Consider the following 25,739-nt stretch of genomic DNA (forward strand, 5'->3'; position numbering starts at 1 on the left):
CCTTAAACCCCAGATTTCTTTATCAAAGAAATGTTTCATTGTGGTCACTTATTTTAGCTTTAGAATATCAAGTTACTAAAGATACAATTCTCCACAAAGGCCTGACTGTGAGATCACTTAACCTCAACAAATACTGGAGCTAATTTTAACAAAGTAGCTTGAGCAAAGAATCTGATAGCAGTAACTGAGCTTCATAATTAAGGATAACAGTAGTTTATAAGGTTTGACAAGAACTGCAGAATCAGCTCTATAGTTATGGTTTTGCCAACGTGAATCGTGCTGTAGTTTCTTTGGGCAGGAGTTCTACTCACTGTCTGTGCACAGAACAGGTACCAGGCCTCCAGAGTACTATTTTTAGCTCTTTGCCATTTTTTTCTCTCCTCCTGTGATCGTGGGGAGATGGTTAGAAGGCTGACCCAGTTCTCCCTGAAGTCAGGGGAGTAAAAAAGTAAATCCTTTTTACTGCTTTCAGTAAGAGATGGATCAGGCTTTGAACTTTGTCTCAACATCCCAACTTCCCAGCAGGAGTGCTGATACAGAGATTTCATCTTTGGCGTTGAAGAGTCGAGTCACAACTCTAAAGAACATAAAGGAGATATCACTTCAGAGAAAGCCTAATAAGTCTCCTAAACTTCAGCCTGCAGGCATAATAAGGGATTCACATCACTAGTCTTTAGTCAAGAATATCAGATCTAAGCTAGTCCTCTTTCTCTCTCTAGTTGGTACTTACTGGCTTCCAGAGATGCCATCTCTTCCATGCCTTTTTCGTGGTAAAACCCTGGTGACAAAGCTCTCTGAATCAACACAAGGAACCGGGAACTGCCTTGCACAGCCCCAGAACTTGGTTGATACAGGCTAGTGCTACCTCATTCCCCTTATCTCATCATCTACTTGGGAAGTGAAGTCTAGGGCATGTAGTTTGTGTTTAATGTGATCATGTATCTGATCACCTGCCCTGTTCCCCTCCCTCATGTTTCTCCTCATGTTTACAACCAACATCTTTCTCTGGCTGGTGGGAATGGTTCAGAACACATTGGAGAACTTGGAGACAGTTACCATAAAAACCCTTCAAATATAATAAACTGCTGTAAAATAGTGTGCAGGGAGAGATTTTCTGGAAAAAAATTGTCCAGATTAAGGCCATGAACTCTGCCCTGGACTACCACTAGACACAGCTATTTTCAATGTAATCAGCCTAGAAACATGCAGCAATAAACTAGTTGCACGTGTAGTTCCTAGCAGTAGATAAAAACTACATGGAATAATTTTCTGTAAAACCACTTGGGCCAAAACCAAAATGCTGCACTAAATTGAGGGATGCCTTAAAAATGTGGGGAAGATCACAAAGATATAGGTATATTTCCCTTGTGTTTGCAGATTTCATGATAGAAATAGGTCATTACGCAAAGATTGATCTACAAAGATTTTTAAGAGATAGGAGGTGGAAGCTGGTTTTGTGCATGAAATGGTGCAGAAGTGTAGAATGCCTTGTAGCAGTTCACTGAGAATTTCAAGGGTTTGCACCTGACAGTTCTGTCGTGGGTTAATACAATATTAAGAAAAAATGCCACACAACCCTAAAATTTCAGAAAGCATATCATTGTATGCCTCATAGATTATTTTTTTTCTGGATAACTCGTGCTATTATTATTTGTGAGGAACTAATCTCCACAGATGAACCTGAGAAATTCTTCATGGGATCTCCCTTCTACAGGGATTAGTCATTTTTGGTGTCACCTTCTTCAGAATACTACAGAAAACTTCCATGGATCTGTAGTTTGCAGAAAAGGGGACAGCCATGATTGTCCTTCTAGTAGCAAAAATTTGCTTCTGCAGTTGCATTAGATCTTACCTTCTTCCAAAGTTTTGAACTGTGACGCCAGTTTGCAGATGCGCCAGATCCCATCCTGCAGCCGGATCTCAGCAGGGCTGGGAATCTGAGCTAACCTCTTCTGGCTGGGGATGATGGGACAAGGAGGCATTTCATGCTTTTCTTCATTGTAAAACTTAATTCTCTCTTGGATTCCCACCCTGACCGATCCAGGGTTGTGTCACACCAAAAAAGTACAAAGTGCTTCAAACAAAATAAGGGTGTGTACCCCCAAGAGCTTACTAACAAGAGAGCAAGCTCAGGATGAAAATGTAGGGAGCAAGGAAGCAGTGCAGCATTATAGCACCAACCAGGATGAAGCTCTCAGGTTCAACAGCGCTTTGGTTCAGTGCTTGTAGAGAAATAGTTGTGCATTAAAATATTTGATATGTGTAACAACTTCTGGTATGATTTATGTGCACTTTAAGCAAACAGAAGAGAAATAGAGCAGGCCCTTAGCAGATGAGTAACCTCTGGCTTATTTGGCCTGTGCTGTGTGTACATCTTGACAGCTGACAAGAGAGGACAGTCCTTTCATGAGCACGTCAGCCTCAGGAGCTCAAGGAGAGGGGTGGGTAACTCCCAAATGTGGTTGCTTATTTAAAATGTATCTAAGTCTCTTAAATCTGCAACAGTGAGCTGGAAATCTCTCAGCACCAGGCCTTCCTTCTAGAATGACAGGAATATAACCATTAGTTGTTTTTCCTATCATAAACTTTATCTGTTTTTAAAATCCAGACACTTACCTGTGACATCAGTGGACAGAGACAGAACAAGAGGTGAACAAAAATTACTCCATACTCAAAATGCTCTGTGTTCAAACTTTTTGTGCATGACACATTTATGCAAACACATCCAAAATTAGGTATGAATTCTTCAGGGAAGTATCCCTGTATGCTGACAGTGCCTGTTGCAGCCCAGGGAAAACACTAAGTGTGGCTCCTTCCACACCCAACCAGCTTCCCTGCAGAAAATCCCCTTTGCCTTCAGAAAATCTTGTGCAATGCAAAGGGGCTGCTACATCTTTTATTATCTGTGCAGTGAAGCCAGAGCTCCTTTTGAGGCCACTCTGCATTCTTTTTCCCCCCAAAGTCTAGGGTCCAACCTACACCCTTTTCACCAGCGTATTTACATCTGGTCATTGTATCAGTGAACTCATCTCATCCTTAGGTAACTCAACACAGCACATGTTGGAGTCAGTAAACTGTGATGGCTTTCAGCAGAGATGGACCTAAATGTGTTAGGGACAAATGCAGCAAAGCTGTGTTCAGACTGTATTTCAACAAAAGTGTTCTGTGTCCCAAATCTGTGCCACATGGAGAAAAGGAAGGCATTTACAAGTAAACTAAATAATACATATAAAAGCAGGAACAGTCTTCTGCTCAGGGAGCTGGACTGCTGTGTGAGCTGTTGTAGTGGTAATGTGTGAAAAACCCGGGGGTGGACTAGACTTTGAAAAATAGTGCTAGCTTTGGCATACACTCCAAATACTATTGGAAGAGGATCATTCAGAAAGGATGCTGTTAAGTGAAACCGGACCCTAATTCAGATCACATTAAATGGAACATTTTTTACAAACTCTCAGCTAAAGGGGTTTCCAAAAAATGATTATTAAAACATAAAATTTTGCTGCTGTTAACAGCCTAACCATTATAGCAGTAGCCTGAAAGTGAGGGAATAAAAATTTACAATTGGTAACAAAACTGTCTTGAATATGTTCTTCACAATCCAAAAGGAGAAATGCAAATACCAGATATTTATAGTCAGCCCTCAGAAACTGGGAAGATGAACACTGAATGAGATATTTTCTTTTTGCTTTTTATAACTGGAAATATTTTCCCCCATTAAACACTTGGAGGTCACTGTTCCATCTCTGTATTGAATATTTTCTCAAACAACAACTGTTGGCTGCAGCAGGATATTACCTAAGTAGGAACAACATGGCTTGATTCATGGCTTTTATTTTTGACAGTGTTCATGTGTGGCTCAGAAGTACATGTGTCCACGGTGTTCAAAGGTATTTTGTGTATATGCATCAAGTTAATGCATTTCTAAACTGAGGAGGATTTTGACAAGGAAGGTGCTACAATTCTGCTTCTATTGAAGCAGAGGTTAAAATTCCCACCGGGAGCAGTCTTAAGCCAATGCCAAGAAGTTCTGAAGATCTAGCCCAGTAATGGAAGGACCCTTAAGTTGGTATCTTTGTCTCTCCTTGTTTTTGTTAAGTGTTGAATACCAAAGAGCTGTTGGCCTCATTTTGAGTGAAGAAATCTTTTATATGATGGCATGGGCTGGCTATGTTTAGTTTGCTAAACACAGCTGACGAAGGCATAGCTCCATGGTTCTGGAGAAGATGACTGCACTCCCTTTCCATTTCTCCTGTTGTTTATGAGACTCTCTGGTGTATTAGTTGAGTGGTGTTTTCCAGAAATGTGAAAAAGAGAGAGAAAGGATAGACAGGTAGCTTGAAACCTGAGGTAAGTTGAATGGAGTTCCCCTCTCTTACTTGACAGTCTGGCATATCTTGGGTACATTAATTTGCTTCTGGGTTCTTCTGTTCCCTCTCTGTAAAGTAGGAGTCATGCACCTCATATCACAAGGGCCCTAGCTGTTCAGGACAGTGCAGTGTTCAAATTTTTAGGTAGTGCAGGGCAGGTATGTGCCCTGGGCAAACTGGAAATGAGCTTTACATATTGGCAGCTGCAGACAAATCGCATGGACTCACTCCATTTAGAAATGCATTGCAGGACAGCAGAAAGAGGAAAAAAGCATAGAAGGAGCTTGAAGACATGGTCTGTCTCACAAAAGCCAGTGAAAGGCAAATATTTCTTGGGGCTGAGACATCTCTGGCTAGCATGATTACATGCTGTAATGTGAGAGCAGTTGGGAGGCCATTGCAGTGAGCTGGTGGCTGAGTGTCACGTGAGGCATGGTAGCCTGAGCTGGTGAGTCCCGCTTGCTTCATTGCATTATCTTTGAGAAGTTGCAGGGAACTTGGAAATAAATAAGTGGGAAGTCCTATTGCTGTGCCTGGCAGGATTGTGTTGGAGTGGTGTGTTTCAAATAAGAAATTATTTCATGTGTACTCGGGGATTAGTCTACGTGGCTTTACACGTTCTCCTTTCACAGATGGCAATGCCACTAGGAAATGCTGCTATTGTTTTAAAACTCTGGTAATCACCCGTTTTCATGCCTTAAGGATAAACAGCCTTCTTCAGGGGTTTACTTGCCACAGTTGTATTACTCATACTGTGTTTCTTGCTTTGTTTGCTGGTAGAATACATACACCAATGCAGACAAGCTCTTGGAGGCTGCAGAGCAGTTGGCTCAAACTGGGGAATGTGACCCTGAAGAGATCTATAAAGCAGCCCGGCATCTGGAAGTTCGGATTCAGGACTTTGTCCGGAGGGTGGAACAGAGGAAACTTCTCTTGGACATGTCAGTCTCCTTCCATACCCACACCAAAGAGGTAAGATGTGCATGAGGGAATTTTGCTGTGTATTGTAGCGTGCTGCAAGAGGCTGTCTTTGAAAACTCAGATCACAGAGAAAAGGCATTTTCACCACACAGGCTGTAATTATCCAGTTCATTTCATGCATATGAGTAACTGTTGTAAAGAGGAATTAAAATGTGAATTAAGCATATGAGTGTTACAGGACACTAAAATACAGGGACACAATATCAAGTGGTGCTTAATCACAACTAGGATGTATTGTTAGAAAACAAGAATTCTCTTGTAAGAACATGAGTTGATATTAACTCATTAGGTATAAACATGCCAGCAGCGTGATCCTCTGAGGATTCCATTTAAATGTACAGTTAATTAATGTATGCAATATCATTATGTGTTACTAGAAATCTTACATTGTTTATTGAGGCAGACTTGACTTTTCAAAACAACTGTTAAAGAAAAAAACAGCCACATACTGATACAGTGAATCAGTGAGGACCTGAATAAATGCTGTTTAGTGTAATTGAAAAATATCCAGAGATAAGACTGTCTTGCCAGAGATACAGTGGACAGGACATCAAATGGGAGGCCACTGGGGATGTAATTAAAGCATACTTCACATTTTCTGCAGTCCAAAGGCCATTCAGTGGTGAGTGACTTTTAAAGATAGGGTTTCTGCTGAGAGAGATGGAATTAGTCGGGACAGTTGTTTTCATGCTCTGCAGCATCTGTTTGCAAAAGCACACTTGATCAGTAAGATACTCTGAGAAGCTGAAGCTTTGCCTGTGCTTGTTGATTTACATGTTACAAACAAGTTGCACGTATCAGGCTTCAGCGTGTTTGCGAGCCCCTGAAGTAGAAGGTGCATGCACACCTTTGTTTATATGTGTATGGAAGATGGAGTTACAGCATGTCCATTATAGCTGTTGGTACATGAAGGTTTTTCTTTAACATCCTGCTTCTGCAATATATTAAAATACAGTTAACTTTCAACTTGCGGATAATGCTGTTGTTCCCAGAGTTGCTCAAACACTATGCTGGTTTGCCACTGGGGAAACTTAATTGGTTAAATCCTCAGTAAAAATTATTTCATAACAGTTTCCTGCTGTGATTAACCTTGATTCACCTATGCAGGTGATGACTAGTGAAAAAAAGATAGTTACAGGTATTGTGTAGGCTAATTTGGCTTTGGGAAGTAAAGCCTCCCTATGTGAAGGGATTTGGATTGTAGTGCACTTTACTCCTGTTCTTCTTCAACAAGAAGGGAGTTTGCCTGCTCTGCACACCTGGTTTTAATGAGCTCTGATTTGGTGAATAAAAATGCAGATGTATTAAAAAATCACATTTTTAAAAAATTACTTTTAAAACCAGTCTTTTGTGATAGCATCAATGCTGCTCACTAGATGTTGAGAGTAAATGCTAAATCTTTGCCTCATTAATGTTTTCTTGTGGGACAGATTGGTTCTGTGATGTCTTTTTGGAAAGCTCAATAATTAATTTTTTTCACTTTTAAGGAGATCCAGAGTGGACAGACTCTAGGTGCCTCTTTCATATAAAGGTCCCTTCCAAACCAAACTATTCTATGACTCTGTAACTCTCTCTCCAGAGGGACAGTCAAGAGAGCTGTAGCATTGCTGGGACAACAGTAAAGTCAGGGTGAACACAGGAATCCACGTCCATGATAATGAATGACAGCCGTTGGGTTGGGTTGATAAAGTTGTTCAGTCTCCAAGAGTTCCCCAAAGTCTGAGGATGCCCAGGAGCTCTGTAAGGGGAAGTTTTCGCTTACTTACCCCTGTGTTAATTCACTCCTGTAGGGGCCAAACACTGATTTTCTGCAGGTTCAGTGAATGTCATTGTGTGCCACTACCTGGCTCCTTCAGTGACATGTTTCTGTGCTGGTGGAAGCCACACAACTCAATACCTCGGCATTTTTTTGCCAAAACTATTAAGTGAGGAAGTTGCTGTGGTTTTAGTGTTTGTCTGCCAGCTCTGGGGATCCTCACAGACACAGTGAAATAACAAAAGACTGCTGGGGGGAATTGGTGCAAAGGGCAAAGCATTACAACAGGAGAGCCTTAGCACGTGTTTGGATCTGTATTTGCCTTTTAATGCTATAAATAGATTGGCTTAGGTAAAAATGAGTCATTGCTTGGCCTTGCTGGGCCCTTCTTGTGTATTGTAAAATGGCAAGTTAACCAATGTAATTGTCATTCTTCAATATGAACACAAAACAGGTAAATCTAAATAATAACAAATCAATTTAAATCACAGCAGATGTCAAGGCAAAGAATTTTTTTGCTGCAGCAGCAGTAAAATAGTGGGAGATCTGAGGTCCATTGCTGCTGTTTAGCAGGAGCCATTCCAGTCACGGTGCTCACACAGGCCTCCCTTGCCCTCCTACCTGCCATGCTGGGCCTGATGCTGGACTTGCTATGACCATCTAAACCCATCTCCTGGGAGTGTCCTGGAGTGAGGAGAAAGCAGTTTGGTTGCCATGCTAACCTGGTTAACACTTGATGTATTTTGCATTATTCTAGAAGGCATTATTAGTTCCTTAATAATAGCCATCATTATTAATTTCATCATTTGTAGTTCTTAAAACCATTTCTTAAACTATGAACAACTCTTTCTCTTGTGTCTTTGGAAATGAAAAAAGGTTCCCTTCATATTTTTTTGGCCCTGATGCAGGAAACTATGGCCTGGAAGCATTTTTCATCTAAGCTTCACAAATTCTCACTATTTCATGTTGGATTAATCTATTGAGACAGAACTGGTGAAAGGGAGAATTAAGTAGGAAGAATCAGTCTTACTGACACTTTTTCTTTTTTTGGAATTATTTTAAATATCTTCCTACAATGAACATGTTTCTTCTGACAGTCTTCGTTGCACAGCTGAATTGTATTTCTGATGTGGTAATTCCCAGGTGTGGATGAGTTGATTGACTGTGAACTTCTCATTGCTTCACCTCTACTCTGCCCACCTCTTCATCTCCACATGCAACTGCTCAGATTCCCACCACCTGAGAAACTTTTAACTGCTCCTACTTTTAAAAAGTGATCTTATCAAAGAACTATTTCCTTTTGTAGTCAGTCTTCCTATAATTTCTTCAGGACAATAGGTAGTGTTGAATTAGGCAGTTATTTAAATGTAGATATCCCCATGGGTAATGTAAGCTCAGAGTTGCTTTTCTATACTACAGTAGACTTGAATCACTGCCTGTTTCATGTGAAAGCATTAAAGAGGATCCCTTCTGCTAAACACTGACTCATACAGTTGAAGGAATATGAAAAATGCAGTCAATTAAGCATAACAATAATTTTGATGGGGTTTTTTTAAGTGGCCTTATTTAACAATACATACAATATGCTGAAACAAGGACTTTTTGGTGTGGTACTAACACTTTAGAGGCATAAATTGGAAGCAGTCCCCTAAGTGATTGTTGGTAGCATAACTCTTGGGTAATGTAGGTGTCCTGTTGCTATGCCTGTAAATGAGATTTTGTGTGTCCCACTGTCCTATAGCATTCATTATACTCTTCTAGTTTTGTAGTCAATATTTTCGTACCCTTTTGGACCAAGGCATTTCTGATGGTGTGAGCAGAAACCTGGTACCCTGGGAATCAAATCCAATTATCTGTATGGCAGGGTAAAGTTATAAATTATTATCACTGGGATAAATGCATTCAACAGCGTCATACCTGAATAATTTCTCTCAGGATTAAGTGTAATTAAATTCAGGTTCTTTCTTCAAATCTGAATCAATTATTGTCAGGATTGTCGGATCTTTCACTTCTATCACAAATCTCATGATAGTTGATGTTTTTCTGTGAACTTTCTGCTTCTACGATCAAATGATGATACAGGATTTTTGGCTGCCATTTGATTTTGTTTAAAAGAGAATATTTTTTTGAGCCTCCTGGAGAAGAGGTTGCAGATGTCATAACATCACACCCTGAAGACTCAAAACCCTCAAGGTACATAAGAAACCATCTTGTAATTCCTTGTCTGAATCTTAATATTTTACTGTCTCACAGTTTTATACTTAAGGTTCTGCAGTGTACTTTACATTTCCAAGTATTAAAATGTAGACAGGAAAGAGCACTGTCACCATTTCTATATCATTAAAAGCTTTTAAAATCCTCTTGCATCATTAAATGATGACTTAGGTTTGTTGTGTTGCTTGTTGTATTGGCTGATAATGCAGTTGCTAACTTAAGAATGAGGAGTAACTTCGCTGAATTTAGAGTATATGGGCCTTAACTAAACTACAAAGCAGTTCTGCAATTGTTTCATAATTCTTTGGGGCATGAAAAGCATGTCTTACCACCTCTAGGTTTCTCATTTCTCATTGGCCCCAGATTACCAGTTCTCTGTTGAGTCCAGCACAAAAAAACAGCAAGGGAGAGAATTGTGTTTTCAGATCATGTGCCTTGTGCTTTGTTGGCCCTTAGTGGGTCAGAAGAGCAGGAGGACAAGATGCTCAGTCCTGGCACTTCCATGTGGAGCCTGCCATGAATACCTGGCCCTCAGAATGGGGGATGAGTATGCTCAGAAAATATTTAATGTTGAGAAAAAGGAACTGCCAGATTCCTAACTGGTTCCTATGAACATGAAACCGGAACTTGGCAGAGGGCTTTTGAGTGACCAAATTTGGGAAAATTTTCACATGAATGACATAATGTGTATTCTTGACATCAAGGCTAAGCCCTGCAAAATTTCAAACCCTTGCTTAAAAGCATGGAGGGTCTGGAGCATCTCATTTGAGCAGAAATAAAACTCCTAATACAGGCAAAGTACCTTTTTTATCCCTTCATCTCATTCTGGACTTTTTACCTCAAAATTCATCAAGTTCAGCCTTAGGCAGACACCTGGTATGGAAAGTTTCAGTCTGAAAATCTTGTCTGATAAGGCCATGAGAAAGTGAGAGCTGAGTCCTGGTCCATTAGGTGTCAGACAGCTTCCTATATTATAACCTAAATTATTTGTGGTCAGCAGGTCACCTTGGTCACCCCACAGATGTCAGTTGGGGTTACTCAAGTGGGTAATGGAGTGGGTCTGCCCTATCAGTCAGGAACAGTAATAGTGTTTTATTGCAGGCACTGCTAACTTAATTTTGCTTGATAACAAAGACCTGTGAAATTAAATTTTCTCTGCTTCAGTTGAATATTGTGATTAGGAGATTATTTCAGTCTAGATCACTAATTCTGACAGGGCTTGTTCCTCACTTCAAGGCAGAGCTGCTGGGACGCAGGGAGCAGAAAGCTCAAGGGACTGAGGTCAGCTGCTATTGACTCCCATCAGAAGAGTTGACAGAATGTATCAAAGTTAATCATGGAGCAAACATGACAGTGGTTCTGGGATATATCCTGTAATCCTGTCACTCACTGTGAATTGACACAGGAATCAAAGTTAATGTTACTGAACTTAAAAATTTGTTGTTTGACTTTTACTGCTAATATTGACTTTTCAGAGCAATCACCCACTATATAATAAAGATTTGTGATGCAAGGGATATTCAGTTTAGCAACTCCACTTGCTGGCAACTTCTGGAAGTTCTGAAAATGTCTTGTTCTCTGAACACGTCTACCACGAAGTGTTTGTCTTACACACTCACACACTGCTCCTGTCCTGGACAGCACTTTTTTTTCCTTTTCTCATATTATGTCCAGATTAAAAAAAAAAAAAAAGAAAGAATAAAACATTAAAATGACCCAAACTGTCTCTGTGCACATAAAATATTCACTGAGTAGCCAATTCACACCCCAGAACTTTTCAGTGTTAGAATTAAGGACAATGTGCCTTGTTCAAAAGCTTGAAATTTTGTCCTTCACTGGGATAATATTAACAGCTGATGTAGATGCACAACAGCATGCAAAATCAAACTTTGAAAATATCTGTGCCTCTTCTCACTGCAGGGCTGTGAAACATCAAACCTTAGACTTATGCCTCTTATAAGTATGACCATTATTTTTGCTGGGAGCTGAATCAGTGCAGTGGTGGTGCTAGATGGATGGCTGGACTTAGTGATCTTAAAGGTCTTTTCCAAATTTAATGATTCTGTGATTCTATGATTCTAAGTGAATGCTGTTTCGTTGTGTTTGTTTGGGTTTTTTTAAGAAGTGCTCAGTTCCTAGATATTCTCCTATTCCCATCAGAGGTGAATTAGCAGGCAGAAGTCAGAGGGTGTGGTAGAAGTGAACTGCCAGATGTACAAGTAACACATGTGCTGTCCCTTGCCTGGGTGGCAGATACCTTGAAGAAGGCAGATCGCCTGTCAGTTTATCATTCTGATAATTGTTGCTGGGGAGAGGGCTCTGCTGGTACAAAAAGTGTTATTTTTGTGTGAGCTATATAAAAGTGCACTTTGGGTTATCAGCAATTAATTACCATGAAGCAGTTAAACAAAAGCAAATCCCCCCCAACTCCAGAGGGTAGACTGTGGCTTGGACCAAAATGCCAACATTCACCAATCCTTAACTTTGGTGATTCTTTTGCAGAGCTAAATCGTATCTGTAAAGCTACCAAAGATCTGGGACTGAGGAACCAGGACAGCTGGGGTGGTGCAGGGTGCCCTTCTTTCCTGTCCATTTGTTGCTGAGAGGCAAGTTTTTTCATGAAGGATTAAGTAGCTGGGAAAGAAAAGAGCTGTGGTATCCTGGCAGCACATCCTGCTCTTGAGCAGGGGAGTTTGAAGCATAGCCAGACCACTAGTGAATAAAATTCTGCCATCTGTGATGGCAAAAGATTGCAAGACAGAATCAAAGTAGTGAGAATTAAATGCTTGTAAATGCAGCCACATTAACCAAATGTCAGGAAGTCAAACCTGTGCATGGAAGAGAAGTTCTTTCCACCAGTCTACCATGTGCTAGCCAAAGGATTCCTGTAGACTGCATTTAAGTTCATACTTTATTATCCACATTTTTCAGGCCATTCACCATTGTTTCAGACCAATGGCTCCATTCAAATATTGTCCTTGGCTTTTGAGGGCCTTTGCATGTGTTTTGAGTGTTGTGGAAATGGGTCTCCAGCCTGTATGCCTTGCTCTCCAAACATCAGTGGGTCATGTTGCAGCTAAAAGGGAGTTTTATGAGCATCTTTAAATAGGATATGCCAACTCTCATGAAGTACTCTTTTATTAGACACATTTCTGCCCGTTCCTCTGATTTCCTGAAGCTGAGGAAGATGAGCTTCTCCCAGTTCCAGTGTGTGGGCTTTAGTGCTGTGTACAAAGGCAACGGAGTAGGCAGCCAGTGCCTGCAGTAATGTGTGTACTGAGTAAATCTCCATCAAAGCCATACAGGGACACTCCTGTAATTCACTCATCACTCAAAAGACACATTCTGTCTTTCACCTGAAGTGCATGTATGCACAGGAGTCTATTTAACTAGTTGAAAATGGTGTCAATGGAGTGGCTCAAGTCAATGGATCCAGCAAGACTGATCAGTTTAAGAAAAGTTATGCAGTTTTTTCAGTCCTTAGCAAGTTTCAGAATGATACAGAATTGTCACAAATGATTTGTTTCTGCGATTCCCAGGGCGTAGTGCACAAAGTTGTACAAAAGGCTCGAAGCAACAGATCAGGGTAAGAATCCCAGTGATAAATACAACCAGTCAGTGGAAAAAGCATAGAGGGAAGGGGTGTTGCAACTTCCATTTGAGAAGTGATGAGATGTTTAGAACCAGTGAACAATTTAGAGGAGAATGTAATGGTACCTACATTTAGTTTAATAAATTGCTGCATTTGTAGTGTGGGAAGCTTCTGCACCAAACTGTTCTGTATCACACTGGTGTAAAACTGAGTAAATCTTCCAGTGTAGGAAGAACTTTTCTAAGCCTATTACCAGTATGATCAAGTGCAGAACTTGATTATTACAGTTACTGAAGTTAATTATATCCAGATTCCTAATTAAAAATTACGTACTAAAATTATGCTGGAAGAGGAACATGTTTTTACAATTCATGATGGTAGTAGAAGCAACATAGAGCATGTACATTTGATTCTTCAGTTCTAAATCAATCTTCTCTCCTAGAGTAAATAGTTCCTGAATTACATTTACATGACCTTGGGCTGGAGATCTACACACTCCCTGATGTAAGCCTAGATACCCAAATCATATTTCCCTTGAGAGGAGATTATTTTGTGCTATATCAATCTGGTCCACGCAGGACTTGGAAAAAGCATCAGATGTTTAGGCAGTGTAAATCCTTTTGCCATAGGCAAGGTTACTAATTAAAAAGCCTGAGCATACAGAAGCACCAGATGCAGCCCAACCAAGGATAAATGTCAAGAAATTGGCGAGGAAAAGGGAAAAAGCAAGAAAGAGGTTTCGAAGAGATCAGATGGGTTTTTTCACAGAATGTTCCCTTTCCACTTGTCATTTCTTCCCAACCAGTTTGGTGGTATCTGACAACATCAGGTCTTGCAGCAGGGAGTCTTACGGGTTGTGTCTTACCATGGAAGTTGCATATTGTGGCATTTCATACATAGTGTCTGGTCATATCCCATCCTGTCACATTTTATTAGTGCTGTCATTATGTGACACTTCAATGGTGGCATGAGGTCACTTAGCAACTCATCATTGCAGACCTTGTTTTCTGTATTTCTGTTGACGTTTCCTTGAGAGCTTGAATGTGACTTCGGACAATGTTGTTGAAATATGCTTCCAATTTACAACAACCCATCAGTTCTTTCAACTGAAACGAGACTATTACTGCAGGCCTAGGGTATATCACCGTGTCCCGCAGCCATAGGGAGGAGGAGGAGAGAAGATCCAGCAGGCAGGAATTGTGCAGCAAGATTGATTTATTTAATTATTTTACAAACTCTTTTATAGACTTTTTTCTTCATAGTCTAATTGGACAAAGGATCAGCCACCCCTTGGGGTGATTGGCTAAAATCCTAAAACATCCATTGTCAAAATATTTTTCTACTATACTATAAACAAGACTTTTCAAGGTTGCAGGTGGCTTGGTTGTTTACATTCCCTGCTACCTCTTCTCCGTGAGAGAAAAGTCTCTCACGGACTTAGAAAATAGCAAGAAAATCCTTGCTAGCAGCATTTTTGTATCTACACGGGACTGGATGCATTCTAAGTGTGACTAAATACCAGCTGATGAGGGTTAATTGTGCTGGAAAGTTTTATTTTCTCCACCATGTTGGTGTGGGGAAATTAAAGTAGAACAGACAATTTACTGAAGGCTGTGCAGTCAAGCTGGATGCACAGCAGCCTTTGAACAGATGCCTAAACACAAGTGCAGGCTGAAGTTCTGCCATAAATTAACCTGAACTTGAGATCTGTGTGACTTTCTAGTGCATGTTATGCATTCCTAGCTAAATGTTACTGCCATAGAATAGGTTTGGACAAGCCTGGCATAGTAGCAGAGGGAAATAGGGTTGATGGACATCTCTCTCTGGAGCAGTTCTGCTTGTGTGGTTTTGGGGTTTTTTTTTCAGCCTGCCCTTGGTTCTCTGAACACTCACATTGCAATGGAGTGGCAGCAGGGTCCCTGTATGTCACTGAATTCTCCTGCATTCTGTTCTAGTCTTCATTGCTGTGGTGAATGCTCTGTTCCTGAGTTGTCATGAGCATCCTTTCGGGGCCTGCCCTGCTATACCAGATGCTTCTCTGACATAGTAAAGGGGTGGAACATACACCCTGGGAAGTTGCTTGTTTCCATTGACATCCTTGTTTTGAAGACTAGCAAAATGATGTAGAGTGGTAAATCTCATGGATTGAACTGACTGGTTCTTTGCACTGCTCCCATTACTCAGTGCTTTTAAACTGCTTTTGAGGGGATTATAACTCATCTCTGTCGTTTACAAATAGCAGCATATAAACATTAGGTGTTTAAGAGTTATTCCAATCATGCAGGCAAGATTTTCTTAGCAATCTCTTTAGGTTTTGGATTTTGTTTAAAGTGGTTTCTTGCTCTAAGTCAAAAGCATTAATTTTTAGGTAACAGGCACAGGTGTCCTTCAAACCTCCACTAAGTGGTCTCACTAAATACTTGAGTAAAATGAAGGGTATTTCATCAGATTAAGTAGTTGGGAATAAAGAGCTGTATTGTCTCTTGGATGGAGGGAAACTGCCTGTGTTTTATATCCAAGAAAGGCACAATTGTTGTTGTCAAAATGCATGAGGGGCACCAGATGCTCCCCCAAAAGAAAGGAGGGGTGTCATTCTTCTTTCCCACTGTTCTAGTAATCAGAGGAGAATTAGTTTTCTTGTTTAAAGCCTTGATAAATAAAGCCTCAGTTGTGGAGCTACTATGGACCTTCAGCATGAATGTCTTAGGGATAGGTATTTACCTGAGACTCCAGTGTAGCTGACAACTATGACACATTTACATGTAGCTTGCATGAGTCAGATTTGTGGCTGGATGTCTCTGATAGACTTAATTCAGGTTCTACCACTAATGCATTGGTATTTCCATATCCATTAATCATATTAAAGCATAGATCAGTTGAAGGAAGAACAAAACTTACTTTTGTGATACTTCTTTATTGTTTTCTAGGATTCTGTATTTTTTGTTTAGTACCTGTAAAGTAACATAATGCAGAGATTATCTCCTTTTCTGGACACATGCATCACTGGCTAACTTAGTGAAAGTCACCACAGGTAGATGTGGAAATACTGTCTTTATATGTGGAATATCTGCATGTATCTACATACATCCCCTGTATGGGATCAAGTGGTACCTTGGTAATAGTTTGAATTATGTATGAGAATGGGACAAATGCTCACCAGTTTTGTTCATGCTAAGAATAAAAGTCAGTTTCTGCAAATATGAAATAAGAGTTGTGCTGTGCAATAGGTCAGATTTAGATGAAAAATGGGAACAGTTCCTTCAGTAATCTATCTAGCTTAGAGTAGGTCACAGCATGGACTGGAAATGCACCAGGTATCCAGTGATTTGGGGCTTTAACTGTCAGGATTTTTTTTAATCGGTCAAATACTTGCATTGGAATGAAACATCATGCTCTAAGAGGGACTGATTTTCCTGAGCAGTGACAACCAGGATGTGATTTCTGTTTTATGATTAACAGCTGTTCTGACTGTGGTGTTGCAGTGATACGGAGTTGGTCTTGTAGTTGCTGTGGCATTCACAAGCGATGCTTGGTAACAATTTGTTTCAGGTGCTGTTAGTTGTAGCACAGAACCTAGAAGGTTTTGGAATCAGGTTCCTATTGTGAATTGTTCCTGAAAGGTCTTCCTAATCTTACTAATATTGACTGATTCTTTGTATTAGGGTTTTCCAGGGATTGGTGGAGTCTAAAGGATTAAAGGGCTCTGAGTCAAGGATGACCTAAATTCTGATAGGTTTTACTATGCAAATCCTTACAGTCAGAGGTCATTAATGGAAACATCTGAAGCTAATATGAGTTAATGTATTTGAGTGCTCTCTGAAATTAATGAGTGTTTTGGTTCCACGTGAACACAATACAGTTTATGTTTAAGCATTTTAAAACTGCTTCGATTTAGAAGCCTACTCAAAAAGTGAAGTAGGATATTAAGTGTCCAATGCTCCTGCTGAAAAGCTGGTTTCTGGAGATACTTTTGAAAACAGGATTTTTCTCTGAAGGTTGGAAACTTTCTCCTCTGCCCTAACATTGATAATTTCAAGAAAACAGCAGGTTCCTAACAATGAACAAAGTTCCTTATTTCACTTTCATTTTTGTACAGAAAATTCCCTGAGCTTTTTTTTGTTAAGTTGACAAGTGAACTAAGAACTGCAAGAAATTTAAAAACTACTGTATTTCCCACCTCAAAACAGAAGGATGATTTATACACATAGCTATTTTTCTGTATTTACAAAGTACTCTATTACTTTAAGGTCTGATAAGCAGAAGTAATATTCCCTGAACAACCTGGTCCATGTCTGTTATAGTCCAGCTGTCCCTACTGTTTGAGTGGGTACAGGGATTGGATCAAAATCAGGAAGATTCTCAATGTAATTAATATATAAAGGCACTAATGCATTCTCCTTTATGGTAGCTTCCCGAAGTTCAGCACATGGACCTCAGACCAAAAATGAAAAAGCCTTCTATTTGGCTCTTTAAGTACATTTTCATTTTTTCACTTCTTTCTCATGCCTATTTACTTACATTTTTTCTTTGATTAATAGTTGCCCTTTTATACCACGCCTTTTACCTAAGAATGTGAAAGTATGTAAATATCCCAAGAGAAGACATTCCGTTTCAGGCCAGTAGTAGGGCAGGCCATTATGATTAGGCTATTTATGAATAAACTGAGGCGTTTACCCAAGATATTCAAAGCTGACTCTTAAAAGCCTACAAGTTAGGCATATGTTTGAATACTTGTTTTTGTAAGTCTGTTGAGCAAGGAGTCAGTAGCAGAGGTGGGGACAGAGCACAAGGCACTGGGCTCTCCCTTTTCTGGTATCATGAGTGTGCTGGCACAGGTTCTAAGTTTGATGATTTTGGTTTGGACTGGGGTGATATCCTTGAAGTCTGTAGCATGTATATAGTGTAGCATTTAGTGACTGGCCTTAGGTGTGGGCCCTGGTTATGGGAAGCTTTGGCAGCTGGAGCTTTAGACGTCCCCATCCTCCTCTCATTTAATGTGAACGTGCAGAATTCACAGTCTCGGAGGAAATGCTGTAGGATGGGATACAGTGCAACTCGTTTTGAACACAAACATTTTTACCAGCTCTTTGCCACCCACGCACAATGTCCTCCTCTGCTTCACGTTCACCCCAAGGTCCCTGTGGGACAAAGCCGTGCAGTCCCTGGGACGGCTGGAGAAGCCGGCGCCGCATCCTTTGACATTTCCCAGTGCGCTGGTGCTGCTTCTCACTCTGGTACTTCGCTGCTACCTCCAGCGCATTCCAGCAAAATGTGGGTTAATGGGGCAGGCGTGGCACAGAAAAGAGTCTCTGGTGGAGTCATTAGGGTTTGCTGGCAGGCTGCCAGCTCGGTTGGTGCGATTTTGCGCTCACTTTTCAGCACAAGCTTAAAGGGGAAACCTCGGTTCGCTTTAAGCCTTTACAGCCAGCGAGAGGCTGCCGGGGCATTCCTGCCCCTGTCCAGACCTCTGATGAACAGCTGGATGGAAATTCTCATCTAAGCACTTGCAGTGATTTGTTGCTGTGATTGTGGCTTTAAAACTGGTAGTCAGGACTATTCAAAATTAGTGGAGCTGCATGGGGTTGATTGGTAATATTTCTGTCTTCTATGTTTGGATTTTCTCAGAGTTAAAATGCAGTCTGAGTGCATTTTGAGGAGGGGGTTTAAGTGCTGGAAACAAAAAAAACCCCAAAACCTCAACCCCTGGGAAAGCATAGCAGAGCAGGCACAGCTAGACTTCAGTCAGTACTGTACACACATACCAAAGATTGTAGGTCTGTCCTGCAACAGGCTTCAGCTACATGTGAAATTAATAGCAGCTGATAGTGCTCAGCTCCTGAAAGGGTTAGGTTATCACAGCGGTAGGGGATTTTAATTTGTTACTTGTGTAAAGAGTTAATCAGAATAAAATAATTAGTTATTATGTTAGTATAATGAACAGAAACTGAAATTTTTTTACAAAACTACCTGGTATTATGTTTATTTTACTTTATTGCTTTAAATAGAATCAATAACAAATGTATCTTTTTGGGTTTAGAAATTTGAGGTCAGTTTTCCTGTGAAACATGCATCCCTAGCTAATGCCTATTGATCTGGAATTAGAGAGGAAAAGGGTTAAATCTCAATCCCTCTCTGATTTATATTTCCCTCCCCTCTACCCAGCTGTGGACATGGATGGAAGATCTGCAGAAGGAGCTCTTAGAGGATGTCTGTGCTGACTCTGTGGATGCAGTTCAGGAGCTTATCAAGCAGTTTCAGCAGCAGCAAACAGCCACCCTGGATGCTACCCTCAATGTTATTAAAGAAGGGGAAGATCTAATCCAGCAGCTCAGGTAAGCATCCACCTGGGGCACAGGTGTTGAGAAATCTGATGCATGCTGTGCTTTAGGGGTGCCTAAATTGGGAAATGCAAGCTAGGATCAATTGGGAGAGTTTGTTAATTCTTTGCTTATTTGTAATTCTTCAGATCCTTTGAAGGATCCTTTCAATGTTTTATTGAAATTACAAGGAGTGATTTGTGTGGACTGATTAGAGTAGTCTGTGGATGAACATGGGTTTCCTGTTTGACAGAGAGGTTATTTATAGGCACTGGGAAGTGAATTGAACCAAATGTGTTTGAAGTGAATATTTTTAGTTGGTATTTATAGAAGATTGTTAAATGGTTGTGAGCTGAGGCCTCGTGATTTATATGGTTTAGTTTCCTGATGTAGGGTAAGTGTAGTCCTCTTAATAAAATACACACGTGTCTAGCAGTCTTCACTGTTTCATTTTGCATGCAGCACCCTTCTATTTAACTTTGTGTATGTGGGGTTTATTCATAGTGTCAAAGAGGCTCTTATACTGCTGATTCTACTAGCACTATGAATTAAACCAGCTCGTTTTTGCCTAATTTAAAATACATGAAGAGACTAACCCCAAGAATTTATCAGAGGGTGGGGGGGAAGGGGTGTCGGGGTTTTTGTTGGGGGTGTGTTGTTTTTTCTTTCTCGATCTGCAATTATCATCAAATGAATATTTGCAGAGTAAGCTTATACAGAATTTGGAGTTGTGAAGTCTCTCTCATTTGTTGTAACAGTGGTTTTCTGTGCCTTTAGCTTTGTTGACAGCAGTGAAGTTTTCCTGCCTTTTAGGGATGTTACTGGGCACTGAACCATCACTTATTATTTAGATCTTTGTATTGGTACAGGTTGCCCTTATCCACATGTACATGGTGTGCATGTTCTGTATGCATTATAATATGCAAATATCCCAGGTTTTATGCATTTCACCAGGCTGTCCCAGATAGTTACAGCATCCTCCTCACCCTGAGCTTTCCTAATCTGATGCCTTTACTTTTCACCTGAGATGTGCAGAAAGTCATGAGCCATGATAGGAACCTGATAAGAAAATCCTAAGATGCTCTGGAGTAGAATGGACATTGAGGGCTCTGATGGAGCTCTGCCCTTAAGAGCCCTCCTGGGGTCCTTAAGTATTTTACTACTGCCACATGCTGAGCTTTCCTCTAAGCTTTTTCTTGTCATTCTGGATGCAGAGTTTTCTCTGCTGGGTCAGGGGGGAAAAAAAAAAAAAAAAGGGATTTGAAAGGACTGCTCTAGGTTTTGATTGTCATTCAGCCCTGGGCAACCACACTGGAGAGCCCATGGAGATTCCTACTCTTGCTGTGTGTGATTTGCTGGCATCATGGGAGAGGGTGAGGGACCTGAGCTGTAGTATTGCTTGCCAATCTTAGAGTTGGAGAGGAAGGATCAGGAGTAGACATAGGTGGGTTCCATCCTTCTATTCGTCTTTGCTGATGAGATCAGTAGGAAAGAAACATGCTGAGTAGGCTAAATGAGCTGCCAGAGGGGAAGGGGTTTTAGCTGAGAATGTGTCTGTGGCCAGCTGTAGCAGGTCAGTCAAAGGTCTGCATGGTCACTTACTTATGTGCAAAGAAATTGTTTGCAAAGTTTAGGGCATTTCTGTGAGATCAAAAAATGGCAGTGAAATTGTGGACTAAAGACTTTTTGTTATTCTTCCCAAGTATTGGAATGGCATCACTTCAGTGCAAACACCCATGGAGAAAAGTCTGAAAGGGACCCTGTACAAGGCCATCAGGTGGAGTGTGAAGTGGTTTGTGGGGTTGCAGAAAGTGTCTAAATTCAGAGTCCTTGTTCTGGTTGTGAGATTGGCCTAAAGGCTTTTTGCCTGCACCTGAGTTGTAGGGAATTGTGGAGAGTGGCCAGGGTAATACCTGGAGCTGAGAAGTCAGTGGAGCATGAGGAAGAGGTGAACTGCAAGGTGATGTGTGGGACTTGAGGTTTCCTTAATGTGAACATGGTCAATTCTTAGTTTCAATCTTGGAAAAGTGATGGTGGCCTCCGCTTTGAGACATTGGAGACATGGAATTCGTGTCACACTCAAATGTTTGTAAAATACCAAGGCAGGTTTCGTGGTGGCTGTGTTTAACAAAAAAAAGTTGGGTTTGAGGTCTGGCTTGTACTCTGGGCAGTGAGCAAGGTGGAACAAGGTGAACATATTTGTGCAAAGTGATTCCCTGCTTCTGATGGAGTTAACACCAAAGCCACGTAGAACGGCTGCCAAACTTTTGAATGCACACAAAAATTTGCAGCACTGAACTGAACTCATCTGAACTGTCAAGATTAGCTGGTTCAAGTGTTGGATTTGAGCACTCTGACTAACTGCAAAGCCTGTAATGTGATCCTGGACTCTTTCAAAAAGTGAGGCAGAACTGTGTGAAAAAATGCAGTGAAGCTGCCTCTGTGTGTGCCCACTCTTAAAATCTTTCATGGCTGCTGGTAATGGTAAAGAACACACAGATAAAGAAAAAAAGGAAAAACTAGAATTGCTGCAATCTTTCCTTAACACTGGATTACATTTCAGTGTGGATCACCTCGTACCTGCCATGAAGAATAGATGAAGATTGCAAACGCTACAACAGTGAAGAGAATGAAATACACTGCTCTTATCAAGCATGTCAAAACACAGGTTAAAAGCAATAAAATTGCTGGAGCTTTGGAAAGTTTTATGTTTCTTGTCCTTATCTTTGAGAGAACAGATTTTGGTTTAGAGAGGATCACTTGTGTAATAGCACTCTGTGTTCCCTCCAGATAGGCGATGAAAAGCTCAGCTGCCTGAACTAAATACCTTGCCTGGGACTGCTCTTCACACAAGGTCTTCAAGGCCTCAGTGACTACATCAGGAGCCCATACCTATCAGGAGTAAAACAGGCCTACCTAGCAACTCTGTACACGTCATGATTCACATTGGAAACACTTTTCACTCTTTCTTATCAGTGCTTTACTGAGGTGATTGTTGTTCTCAACAGTCAACAAGAAGCAAACCTTTTGAACTGCGGTTCCAGGGGTGCTGCTGGGGGCAATATTTCTGCTCATCTGTGAAAGGCAAAACAATGACTTGCTCCAGTGAGATGTGAAAGAGCAGGAATGTTTGTGGCTGGAAAAAAAAAAAGCCAGTGAAGAGCTAGGTATCTTGCCCATAAGCTTTAGAAAATGGGTATTTCTCACTGAGCTTTCTCACAGTTAAAGCACTGAAAGTGGTTTTAGGAGCACAGTGTTCATTTTAAACAAAGTCAGCAGCAATGTACTGAGTCCAATTTTATGTTCCCCAAAGTTTATTTTGGGGATTTTTTCCAATAATTTCCTTGAATTTTAAAACTCTAATCCATAGCCTTTCAAAGATTAGTAAGGATCTTATATTTATTCTTTCCCAGAGTTTCTCATTGCCAGACAGAGCAAGAAATATTGTGGCAGTGCAATCTCAGAAATGTTTTTTTTTCTGTAGGGAAATCTTTCTTGAACCAGACTAGCTAGGGATTGTCAATACCTTATCTAAGGAGACTTAAAAAAAGTACCAGATTACTACTCTTAAACTTTTATATTGCATCAGTCACTGAAATGCAAGTGCGGCTTGATTTGAGGAGTGAAATGTTTAATGAAATAGAATTTCTAAAACTAAGTGTGTCTCTAGATCCCGTGAGAGATTATTCAACACTAGTCTTGAATAATTCATTGAGTAATTTAGATAATATATGAATAGTAATAATCCTCCGTTTGAGTGAAGATTTATTTCATGTCCTTTTATAGGAGACAGGTGCTGACTGAAGGAAACAGAACTTTATTGGATGCAGCCTCAGATTATGCTGTAGTTTCAAAATCTCTGGTTGTTTTCATTCCTTCTTCCTCTGTACAGCTCTAATGTGGAGGCAGAGAGAGATCCTGTGATTACCAAGAATGTGAAAACAGAGTGGGGCAGAAACCATAACACCTGGAGAGAGAAATATTGATGTAATATTATTCCCTTATAAGCAAGGGAAATCGGTAGTTTTTGCTTTAGAATAATGCTGGAGCATCTGAAGTTCAGCGTATTAAATATCAAGTAGTTGAGGGAAAAGAGGTGAAACGCATCCAAAGAGCTAGTTACTGTACAGTTAATAGTATTCTGTATTTTTAACTTTATTCTCAGTCTTAGATGTTCAGGCAAATGCTTGTTCATTTCCTTCAAGGCACTTAATGAAAACAGAATAATGTGTGTGTTTTATTGCCTTAGAACCTGAAAGGTCTGTTTTAAACACAGCCAAAATGACCCTGTGTTAAGAGCTCAGTTCAGTTTTAAAAGCTTCTGCTAAAGATAATGCTTGATTTTTTCTCCATTATGCTCCCTGACAGTGTTAACATTAAAGTTGACTGCTGTTGTTTTATTCTGACCCTGTGTGATGACAATTTGCACAGGTCTTTCCAACAGTGTATTTGATAGGGTTTTCTGTTGTTTTAGTTTAAATATACCAAATAATGCAGTTGCTATCACACACCTTTGAGCAGGTTGGATGGAGAAAACTATTGCATCTGAATCTTGTTTTAGCTGATGTGCCAAAGCCAAGATTAAACTTTGGCTTCAGAGTTTCCTTTCTGGCCCTTCTGAAAGTTGAGGGCCTTGTGTGGAACATTTGAGGATAAATTTCACTTCTTTATGTCTGCAAATGGTATTTATCCATAAAACAGTCACTGAAAAAAAATTTGCTGAAGACATAGCAGACTTTAGGTGAACCTATTAATATACATGAAAGCACAAATAGAAAAGGAACTGTCAGGACTGTCTTGTGCCCATGCTAAGACTTCTTTCAAGAACAGCAAATTCCCCCTTGGCCCTGGCCCACCGGTTAAAAGGTCTGCTCCCTTCTGCTGCTTGTAAATGGAAAATGTTAACTGGAGCAGTATCTGACCTGCCACAGTCACATCTCATTTCACTTTTCCAGTGAAAAGACAAGTCAGAATCTCTCTTGGAGTGTTGGAAAGGTGTGTTGCGGTTTTTTTGCACTGTATTCTGTATCCATTTCTGTACTACGTAATCCAGAGGATATCAAGGCATCCCTAGCCATTGGTCTCAAATACTCATCATTCTAATTCAATTAGTCTGTAAGTAATAAGGTAATGCAGGAAATTAACTTGTAAAGGTCCAGGTGGCTGATGTGAGTATAGGCAGGAACAGGTGACCCTGTAGCATTAGAGGTGATTGCCTGCCAGTCTCCTCAAGAGAGCCATTGAGATTGATGTGCCATCTCTTCCCCTGCCCCTCCCAAGTGTGTAAGGTCACAGTGTCACCACACAAAAAAGGATGATCCCCCTGCTCAAACTTTGTGCCGAGCTCAGGAGCAGGAGGATTTCAGCAACTAGAGGAGATGAGTGTTACACACACATTCCCTCAGCCCTTTGTGCTTGGGTTTTCTCCTCAGCAGCACACAGAATCACAGATGTGTAGTTCTTGCTCTTTTGCCTGCCTCACAGCTCGGCTTTAACCCTGCTCTCTGCCTTGCTACAGGGACTCTGCTGTTTCCAACAACAAGACCCCCCACAACAGCTCCATCAGCCACATTGAATCTGTCCTTCAGCAGCTCGACGAGGCCCAGGTACAGATGGAAGAGCTCTTCCATGAGAGGAAGATTAAGCTAGACATTTTCCTTCGGCTCCGGATTTTTGAGCAGTACACCATTGAGGTAAGAGCTGGCTGCATGACCTAGGCAGGGGGGAGATGTGGGAGAGAGAGGACACGTGAACATAGCCTCTGAGGGTATGTCTCGAGCTGTTTGTTTGTGCTCAGCTGTCCAGTGAGGGGGAGAGCAATTTACAACCATTCTTTAATTCAGACTGTTGGACCTAAAGTATACTTTAGGATAAACTGCCAGAATGCACTGAAATAGGTGCATGGGTGCTTAGCTGACTATACTGAGAATCTGCCTGCTTTGCAGAGAAGCTTTATGAGATGCCTGTTATAACTCTCTGTTGACATGAGTCACTTAAGGATTTGAAAGTCGTGTGTCACTTATCAGTGAGGTTTGTCTCTTCAGATACAGATACATGCCTGTCTTTAAACCACAGAGTGAAAACTGTTATGCATAAGAGGAAAGGATATTTAAAAGGTGGGCTTTTCAGACATTACAGTGGATTTATTTAAAAAGGAAAAGAATATTAGAGGGGAAAGTTAAAGTACATTTTATGTCTTCATGCAGAAAAGATCCGTCAGTTGTGTTTTGAACTTATGTTTTGGAATCAAAAGCACTGGATGGAAAATTCATCAAAACATTAATAATTGGGGTATTCTTGGACTGAGAAATTTTGAAGAGACTCCAGCCAATCTCAGTAATTACTTACTGTAGTTCTGATAGGACATGATGAAAAAAGAACAAAATGTATGTTAACTTGTACACAAAGTCCATGAGACTCATGTCAGTGCTTGTGTCCTTTCCTGGGACGTGTTCCTCCTGCTGTATCCCCCTGGTGCTTGTTTAGTTCAGGGAGCACGTGTAAGTGTTTGA

At 40.7% G+C, this 25,739-nt stretch overlaps 1 protein-coding gene across 12 annotated transcripts in view; it reads left to right on the forward strand.

Annotated features, from left to right (window-relative positions):
• KALRN (kalirin RhoGEF kinase) overlaps positions 1-25,739 on the forward strand; it is a 483,321-nt gene that overhangs the window by 277,411 nt on the left and 180,171 nt on the right. For all 12 annotated transcript variants that reach the window (XM_032115344.1, XM_032115348.1, XM_032115337.1 and 9 more), the window contains 3 exons: positions 5,148-5,339; positions 19,073-19,242; positions 24,746-24,920. In XM_032115344.1, the coding sequence (XP_031971235.1) occupies positions 5,148-5,339; positions 19,073-19,242; positions 24,746-24,920 (537 nt within the window). The remainder of the gene's footprint in view (positions 1-5,147; positions 5,340-19,072; positions 19,243-24,745; positions 24,921-25,739) is intronic.

Source organism: Corvus moneduloides, chromosome 7, assembly GCF_009650955.1.
Source record: "Corvus moneduloides isolate bCorMon1 chromosome 7, bCorMon1.pri, whole genome shotgun sequence".
NCBI classification, from domain to species: domain Eukaryota; kingdom Metazoa; phylum Chordata; class Aves; order Passeriformes; family Corvidae; genus Corvus; species Corvus moneduloides.